The sequence below is a fragment of the Salvia hispanica genome, chromosome 3 (assembly GCF_023119035.1).
Source record: "Salvia hispanica cultivar TCC Black 2014 chromosome 3, UniMelb_Shisp_WGS_1.0, whole genome shotgun sequence".
Taxonomy (NCBI): domain Eukaryota; kingdom Viridiplantae; phylum Streptophyta; class Magnoliopsida; order Lamiales; family Lamiaceae; genus Salvia; species Salvia hispanica.
The window spans coordinates 39769454-39779159 of NC_062967.1; the positions used below are offsets into that span (position 1 = coordinate 39769454).

Sequence of the window (9706 nt, forward strand, 5' to 3'; positions counted from 1 at the left end):
AAGAAAAATGAAGGTACAAGTACTATTGCAACTAGCTAACATTGTTTCAACAAAAATACAGATTTACAAAAATGAAGGATCTTATTATTTGCTTAATGACTTAAGATAATAAGTTCTCTATTTATATTAACTAAGGACCCTAGGGTTGATTCGACTCTCTTTTGCATATCTGGAAAGAACCAACGAAGAAAATCTGACATGGAGCTTATAATAAGGCTCGACTCTCTATTCCTATTACATTGTACACTAAACATCTGAATGAAATACACCAACATAACTAACTACTAACATAGTCTTGGAAACGAACAGGAGGGCATCGTGTGCGACGAGACTTGGAGTCACTCCATTGCTGTCATCGGCTTGTGTCTGATCAGCCACAACAGTTGCTGGAGAGGTTGGAGATGTCTGATCAGCTCCAGCAGTAACAGGAGAGATTGGAGATGTTTTGGCCTTAGGATCTGTCGAGGTGCAGAGATAGATTAGTGCTTGTGAGACCTTCTTCTTGAACCTTGTGTTTGAAGCTCTTAAGTGTTTCCTTATCACCCTGAAAATATACATCAAGTCGAAGACTGTCATTACCTTCCTCCTCTTGTTCCACTAATGTTCTCATTGCTGAAATGCTCAAAGATGCGCTGCAAAATAACAATTCAATACACTCGAGTGTTGCTATTTCTCCCAAACCTGAAGGGAACTCGTCCAATTTACACAAATATCCAAGATAAAGACCTTCCAGGACTGGAAAATGGCACCTGTCTGCATTCCAATAAACTAAATCATCACAATCATGAATAGTCAAGTATTTCAATCTAAGGAATTTCTCTTCTTCTGGGTTCCAAACAGATCCAGTGACTGAATCCTGAAGTAACTGAAGCTCAAAAAAATTGGGCAATGATCCAACCATCATTGTCAATTCTTCCCAATCAACACCACAACCACTTAAACACAAGAACTCGAGCGTGCTTGGGAAAGTGAGGCTCGTAACAAACTCACGCCACTTGGAACTGTCATCGAACTGCAACCATAGGCATTGCAGATGATGGAAACAGCTAAGGTTGCGGGGACAATAATTCGAACTTACTTCATCACAATAGGATAACCTTAGTTCCCTGACATTGGGGATTCTCTTGCAAACCTCATTACTGAGCCTAAAATTCTCCACTCTGTAAAGTGAGCCTAGATTTCTCATTACCAAGCGATTTTCCCTGTCCACAGGAGGAGGATCAATGAGACAAATCTTGTCAACCTCAAGATACATAAGTTGAAGCATCTCCCAAATCTCATAGGGTGCAATCACTTTTGACTGATCTGTTATATTAATTATTAAAGTTTGCAGATTCCAAAGCAATGACATTGATGACGGGAGATAATAAAGCATTGGGCGAATTATGTGAGCAAGATCAACATTAAGATACCGTAAGTTCAGTTGCTGAAGAATGGACCCACTTATTGATGTCGTGGTAATGTTTCGCAACGTTCTCAACAGTTTCAAGTCATACAGATTGCTGGTATCATAACAACCTCTTTCCCACATCAGAAAACGGACTGGAGCATCAGAGGCTATTACTTCATGATTCGTCCCTCCACTGATTACAACTCGACGCTCTCTATTTATGGCTCTTGGAGTTTCAAACACATATAAAAACTCCTCCTCCTTGGCAATCTTCAGGCACATATCTCTTACTAGATCATGTACTTTGAATGTATAAATTTCATCACGCTGATCCCACTTATCAACTACAATGAGATTTCTCAGGTAGAGATCCCATAAACAATACCCTGCGGCCTCTTCCAAGCTGGAATATTCGCCTTGTTGTATAAATCCTTCGGCAATCCAAAGTTTTAAAACATCCCACGCATCGATAATACAATCTTCTGGAAATGCTCCAATGAATAGGAGACATGGCTTCAGATGAACAGGCAAGTAGTTGTAACTCAAAGATAATACATTCAAGCACTGTTCATCATTCAAATTTGATTCTGCAACATTCTCCCAATAGTCTAGAGCCATTGAGGACTTTCTGAGATGACCACCAATGACAACAATTGCGAGGGGAAGTCCTTTGCACTTTGCAACTATCTTCATTGCAGCCTCCTCCAACTCACGAGGGCAACCTTGTTGCTCTGCAAATGCTATTTGACAAAATAATTGCCAACTATTGTCTTCATCTAGAAAACTCATTGCAATAGGAGAAACGCCTAAATGTTCGGCTACATCTGAATGCCTGGTAGTCAAAATAATTCGACTTCCATTGTTTGTATCCGGAAACAGGAATAACATATCATCCAAAGCTTTAACATTCCACATATCATCTAGAACAATCAAATACCTTAGCCCATATAAACTCTTGTATAACCTTTCTTGCAATCCATCAACAGTTCCAGTTCCAGTTCCAGTTCCAGTTCCACTATCGGATTTTCTTAGATGAGACAAGAGCTCTAACAAAATTTTGTGAAGGCTATACTCTTGAGATATTGTGGCCCAGAGGCAAACATCAAAGTGTTCCACGATATATTTATGCTGAAATGCTTTTCTAGCAAGCGTAGTCTTACCGGTTCCCCCCATGCCTTGGATGGGGATGACTCGCCGACTTGAGGGAAGTCCAGTGAGAAGGTCCAGAAGTTGGAGTAAGACGTCATCAAATCCGAGCATGGTAAAGGTGAGAGATGTTGATTGCGTGGCTACTGCTGCTGATGAGTATGTGCTCTGCTGCTGCTGATGTCGCGCTCTCACGTTTAAAGTCTTTCTCCTCATGTAATCCATGCCTTCGATTGCTTTCTGCAGATCCAGCAGGAAACGAGATGATCTTGTCTTTCCACCACGGATCTGATCGACCATATGTGATTCGATCACATCTTCTGCCACTTGAGCTGCATGCGCAATTCGCATCTCTAAAGCTTCTGCAGCTTGTTTTGCGGCTCCATGAGATTCGTCATAGCTTTTCATGAAACTGATCAGGAAACTCACACTTCCCCGGAGGGACTGAATCTGTTTTTCCTCGAACTCAAAGGAATGTTTGGGGTGATTGTAGATAAGGAGTAGATTACTCTCAAGAGAAACTAGAGCTGCGAAAGCTGCTGCCATGGATAGATTTCTTGTCCGTTAATTTTGGAAGATTGAAACGAGAATGAAGATGATCAACTATAAGAGTTTAAACAATTTTACTAACTAAGATCCAAGTATAGGCTTTCATTACTATCTTCAAGTGTTTGAATTGACATTTCAATAAGAATTTAATGTTAGAATTTTGAAGATATCCTTTTTTAAAATTCAAAGTCCGCGTGGTTTTCTTCAACTTACCACTTACCAATATTGCCGTCATTACTTTATCTTCACCGTTAAAATATACTACTCCCCCATCCCACTTAAGATGACACGCTTTCCTTTTCCGTTTATCTCAAATAAGATGATACATTTCTTTTAGGGAAACTTTTCTTCTTCAACTAATACACTCAACCACTTTATTCTACCCCTATTAAAATATTCATTTTTATTTCTCTCTCTATTTTAATACTTTCACCCTCTTTTTCTCTCTCCAATTAAACACATTAACACATAACTCTGAAAATCCCGTGCAGGCTGAGGAATGTGTCATCTTAGTCAGGACGGAGGGAGTAGTAATAGATATTTTTATTTTTAATAATATGTTCCTTAAAACCTTTTTTAAATTTTCTTTTTAGTTTGTCTTATTTAAGATGTCGATTTTCTATATTAAGAAATAAATTTTTTTTTTTTTATTAAAATATTTAATACTACTTTTATCCCTGAAAATTTGATACAGTTTACTATTTTTGTCCGTCCCCGAAAATTTGATACACTTCACTTTTACCATTTTTGGTAGTGGACCCCATATTCCACTAACTCATTCCTACTCACATTTTATTACAAAACTAATACTTTAAAAGTAGGACCCACATCCCACCAACTTTTTCAACTCACTTTCCATTACATTTCTTAAAACCCGTGTCGGGTCAAAGTGTAGCAAATTTTGGGGGACGGAGGTAGTAACTTTTTTTTTCTACTTAATCTATCCTAACAACTCCTCTTAAAATTTCATGCAAAAAAATGTGATCTTTTTAAGTAGGAGAGAGTATTATTTATGTACATTAATTTATTTACAATTTATTACTCCCTCTGTCCCACTTTAGGAGTCCCGGTTGAATTCGGCACGAGTATTAAGAAATGTAAAGGAAATTTGGTGAAAAAAGATAGTGGAATGTGGGTCATACTATTTATATTAGTTTTATAGTAATAAAATATGAGTGTAAAAAAGTTAGTAGAATGTGGAGCCTAATATTAATTATGGAATATTCCAACCGAGACTCTTAAAGTGAGACACCCAAAAATAGTAAATCGAGACTCCTAAAGTGGGACGGAGGGAGTATAACATTATATCTAATATGGACCCCAAAATTTATAAATACTATTCCCTCTGTATTAAAAAAATAGAAACATTTGAAATGACGCGGGTTTTAATGCAAAACTGGTAAAATAAGTGAGAGAATTGGTAAATTAAGAGCATCCACAGTGGTGCGGATGTCCCGGCGGATTTCCCAAAAGCACCTCCTGCCACGTCATAAGGATATCCCACTGCACAATGGCACAATGGCAAACATCCCCAATGACATCCATAATAATAAAAATTCACAAATTCACAAATATGCAATTTACGGAATTAAAATTTCGACACAAATACGGGAGAAATACAACGATTTTATTTTTAAAAAAAGCATACATATTTAAATTAAAAAAAATACATATTCAACAAAAAAACATCTCAACCAAAAAATGATTCAAACAAAGTACATGTTATGCCTTGAATCTCTATAGTTTGCCACTAGCCGAACGACCGGAAGGCGCGGCCCGGCCCGGGTATAATATGTTTTTGTTTTAGGCCTTCATTTTCGACGATAATACATGCGTTAGGGTTTTTTAAAAAAAAAAACGTATATATAGAGTTTGCAACGAGCCGTATATATAGAGTTTTTTTTTAAAAAAAATAAATAAAAAATTGGGACGTCGCCCGAAAGCCGCAGATCTGCGGTGTCCGATGCGGACCCTCCCGCGCCTAATGGCGGACGTCAGCGGGGAAATCTGCCATTAAGGATGCTCTAAAAGAGAGGAAAAGAAAAATGAGTAAAGTAAAAGAGAAAGAGAAAAGGTAGTGAAAATAGAGATAGTGGATTGTGGGGTCCATGTCCTAAAATAAAAAAATTCTAAAATTTCTATTTTTAAGAAATAAACCAAAATAAAAATAGTTACTATTTTCAAAAAACGAATGAAGTATTTTTATTATCTTTTATCTTTTTACTTTATATATTTTTGTATCTCTTTTATTTTACTAATTTTATATTAGCATGTGTGCTGTTTTGAAAAGTTTTTATTTTTTAAAGAAAGAGGCAATATCAGTTTTATTTATTTTTTGTTTTATGTTTCTCACAATTTCTAAAAATTCAGGCGTAGAATGAGGCCGATAAAATAGGCCAGGCATATTTGAAAGCCCAAAAGAGAAAGGCCCATTAGAGTAGTTTCTCCGTTGTCGTTTTGACTGAGAAAGACTCGCAAAAAAGCTTCCCGTAACCGCCGCAATTATGGGTTGCTCGGCCTGCAACCCCTTCCCCCTTCCTCGCCAACCGTCTTCACCTTCCACTCCTGCCGCAAGCTTTACTCTCTCGATCGCCTCCCCCTTCCCCACCCACCGCACAATTCTTCACCTCAATCACAACCGCTTTACGCCGCTTCATTACTCCTCCCGACCTCTCCACAAAGGCGGCGGAAATGGCGGAGGTGGTGGAAATGGAGGCAGCGGCGACGACGGCAGCGGAAATTCCTTCAATTTCAATCGGAATTCACTCTTTCTTCTGCCGTGGCATTTGATTTTCAGCAATAGAGAAGAATCGCGTTCCGTATCTCGCGCTTTACTTGTTTCCATAGCGAGCTACTTCATCCTCTCCTCTTCTCCGGCGCGAGCGGAAAATGGAGATAACGATGATTCCGTTTACGAAATTAAAGGCGGAAAGAGGATCGAGCTGCTGCCTGATTACAGCAGAGATGAATTCGTGGTGCATGAGAAAGTGTTGTTTTGGCCTTGGAGGTCAAGCGACGGGAGTAATCCGACCTCGTCTGCGGCGACCTTGGGAGATGTTTGGGCGAAATGTAGGGATTTAGCGGCGGGTTTGTTGCTGCCGGAGGGGTTCCCTGACAGCGTTACGAGCGACTACCTCGAGTATTCTCTTTGGAGAGGGGTTCAAGGCATTGCTGCACAAATCAGCGGCGTGCTTGCAACTCAGGCTATGCTTTATGCTATTGGTTTAGGAAAGGGGGCGATTCCTACAGCAGCGGCAGTGAATTGGGTGCTGAAGGATGGGATTGGGTATGTAAGCAAGATAATGCTGTCGAAATATGGGAGACATTTTGACGTGAATCCAAAGGGTTGGAGGTTGTTTGCTGATCTTCTAGAAAATGCTGCTTTTGGGATGGAAATCTTGACCCCTGCTTTCCCTCATCTCTTTGTTCCAATTGGTGCATTGGCTGGAGCTGGAAGATCTGCAGGGGCGTTAATTCAGGTTGGTTTTAACTTAATGTAACTGCAACTGCTTGCAGACTATACTTCTTGGAAGGAATTCCATATATGTGTCAATGTATGTCAATTTTATGCAACTCTTGGTGTATTCATGACATCTAAGAAGATTGCTTACTCTTCTAAAATACTACTGATTAGTGATTAGCTTGGTTTTAGCGAATTACAATAAGAGTTCAAACTTGGCTTCTTTTTCTTTGTTAGATCAGCAAGTTTAATCAGTTAACTGTGCCAGAAATTGTACTATGTTCGTGTATGGCTGTATTTTATCGAAGTAACAACGTTTAGATTCCTATAATTTCCTATTACTTGGGCAATTGTGTTCGTATAATCAGCAAGTTAAATCGGATTACTTTTTGGTCTCTTCCTATCTCATTTCTCAATCCAGTGGGTTGTTTCTATTAGTTTAGTTTTCGTTGAAGAAATTTAAACTATTCCCCATATCTTATGTGCTTTATATTGAAAGCTTATACTACTATTTTAGTATTATTCTCCTTACACAAGAAACTTTTGTTTGATAGGCAGCTACTAGGAGTTGTTTCTATGCTGGGTTTGCTGCACAGAGGAATTTTGCGGAGGTATAATCTACACGATAGATTTAATCTTCATAACCCAATAATCTTGTTTTGGAACTAAATTTTAGGCCCTTTTCTTTTTTGTTATTTCATATGATCATCGGATGTAGCTGCTTCTTAAAATATTGAGGTTTAGAAGGAGTGTTTTATGACAGGTAATTGCTAAGGGTGAAGCTCAGGGAATGGTGAGCAAATCAATTGGAATCATGCTTGGCATAGTATTGGCTAATGCCGTACAGTCTTCTACACCTCTTGCTCTTGCTTCTTTTGGTGTTATAACTTGGGTCCACATGTTCTGCAATCTGAAATCATATCAGTCCATCCAGATAAGGACGTTGAATCCATATCGTGCAAGTAATTCCTTGGCTGGTCTTTTGTTACTTTAGTTCCTGCATTACAACTTGTTACAGTTGTAGTCTTGTAGATAGTATTACTGGTGTTGCAATTCGATGGTTGTTTTCCTCCTCGCGGTGAAATTCGTAATATAGTTATAGCTTTCTCATAGACCAAGCGTAGCTTTATGGAGGGGGTACTATAATGTATGAAGACTATTAACCTAATCTATTTGTATGTGCATGAGAGAGGAAAAGGTAAACTACTTAGATATGCTAATTGAGACAGAATGATATAGTTTGAACTTGATGTACTAACTGATGGGAGAATAGTTCTGAACAAATGTTACGAATCCATTGGGTTTTCTGATTCTCTGACTCAATGGAGTTACCATGAAATTATGCTGTCAATTAGTTCATATGTGGAAACCTGAATTTAAAATTTTAATAATTTAATGAGAACAAACTCCCACTGGTACACACTAACATATACCCCAAAAAATGTTTGTGATGGATGTTTTTGTTTTTTAAACAAGATCCCTGTAGTAGGACTTGCATTTGCTTCTTCTGCCCTTTCTTCCTATATATGCCACGTATGACTTGATAAATATTCTATTGTGTTCCCAACAGGCTTACTCTTCAGTGAGTATCTGCTCAGCGGTCTTGTACCTTCAGTTAGAGAGGTTAATGATGAGGAGCCTCTGTTTCCAGCTTTCCCCCTTTTGATTGTAAAGCCCACATCCGAAGTACGTTTCTTTTCTTGTATCGTTATTCTTATCCTTTTTTCAGTATTTTAGCATGAAATATGAATCGAGAGATCGAATACAGTAACAATTGCACACTTGTCATATGATACCTTTATCCGAGTCTGCTGCCTCTGTCAGTTAAAATGTGAAAGTTGTACACTGACTAACTTGGCAGTGGTTTGAAAAATCATTCAATCCTGAAAAGCAAGTATAATTCTTATCATGTGAAGAATGGCTGATAAAAAAAATTAGATCTATGTTAAACTTTGTTCAAATCGAAAGCAGCAGGAGAAACAAATTCTTAATAAAATACATGTGCCATCTACTGGCAAATTTCAGTTAAAAATTTGAATCAGACAGCATAATACATTGCACCATGTGTGGGTAGTTATTTGATGTCCTGTGTTATCTAGGAACGATTGGACTTGCTATCCACTGATGCAAAGGATGCTGCAGCACAAATTGATCGTCGGTTACAGCTGGGCTCCAAACCCTCCGGGTTTCTGAAAAACAGGGAAGATGCCGTTGCTTTATTTGATTTATACAAAGATGAGGCTTATATCCTGACAGAGCTCGAAGGAAGATATTGTGTATGTTTTTTCTAATTTGCACATGTTTCATTACCTCACATTAATCTCCAATTGCTATACCGCCACTAGTGCTTACTATCCATTTTTGAGATATCAAATCTTATGCTAATATTTTGATATTACTGAGAAGTCACTTATATTTTTCATTCTGAATGTATTCCATTTCCTGTGAATGAATCAGGTGGCATTAAAAGAGAGCTCATCCCCACAAGACATGCTGAGGTCATTGTATCATGTCTGTTATTTGTACTGGTTGGAGAAAAATGCGGGAATAAAGTCGAGCAGTATCGTAGACGATTGCAGAGCAGGGGGGAAGCTTCAAATATCTTTGGAATATGTGCAAAGGGAATTCAACCATGTCAAAAAGGATAGTGAGGTTGCAGGTTGGGTTTTAGATGGCCTCATTGCAAGGCCTCTACCGAATCGGGTGCAGGTAGGCAATGGAACCACATCTTCTGCTGCATCATCGGGCTGACCAGAATTGATATATTGATGGCAAGAATAGTTCAGAATACAAAAGAGTAGCAAAATGTATACTTTAAAAGCTTTAGTTAGGTAGTGGTGAGGAATGCTTGCCACTAACGGTAGGGAGTGATTCACATATTAGGTGTAAGGCGTTTTCTTGTTCATTTAAATATGCATAAACAGAGGTTTAGAGCTTAATCTCAATCTTCCTTTTAATTCAAAAGTTCAAAGTGAATAATGTCTACTAGACTATTTTTCCTTCAATATCATCTCTTACGCTATTACAATACACAATTACACACGGTGTTTGTAAGAATTTTATACTTCCTACATCCAATTTTCGCACTTTTTTTTTAGGTTAAATTTGGAATTGACTTTTTTAGTGTAATTAAATTAATATTTTAATTATAATGAGAAATC

The 9706-nt window shown here is 38.1% G+C and overlaps 2 protein-coding genes across 2 annotated transcripts; one reads left to right on the plus strand and one right to left on the minus strand.

The window, feature by feature from the left end:
- Positions 1-62: 62 nt before the first annotated feature.
- LOC125210146 (putative late blight resistance protein homolog R1B-14) lies at positions 63-3082 on the minus strand. Its single transcript, XM_048109719.1, has 2 exons — positions 750-3082; positions 63-632 (listed from the first exon to the last, which is right to left on the minus strand). The coding sequence occupies exons 1-2, from the start codon at positions 3080-3082 to the stop codon at positions 452-454; spliced, it is 2514 nt and encodes an 837-aa protein (XP_047965676.1). The 3' UTR covers positions 63-451.
- A 2464-nt stretch (positions 3083-5546) lies between these two features.
- Positions 5547-9484, plus strand: LOC125216310 (protein root UVB sensitive 1, chloroplastic-like). The gene is made up of 6 exons (XM_048117994.1): positions 5547-6564; positions 7100-7156; positions 7309-7507; positions 8116-8231; positions 8645-8821; positions 9003-9484. Exons 1-6 carry the CDS (start codon positions 5590-5592, stop codon positions 9294-9296), a joined length of 1818 nt encoding a protein of 605 aa, XP_047973951.1. The 5' UTR covers positions 5547-5589; the 3' UTR covers positions 9297-9484.
- Positions 9485-9706: the final 222 nt, after the last annotated feature.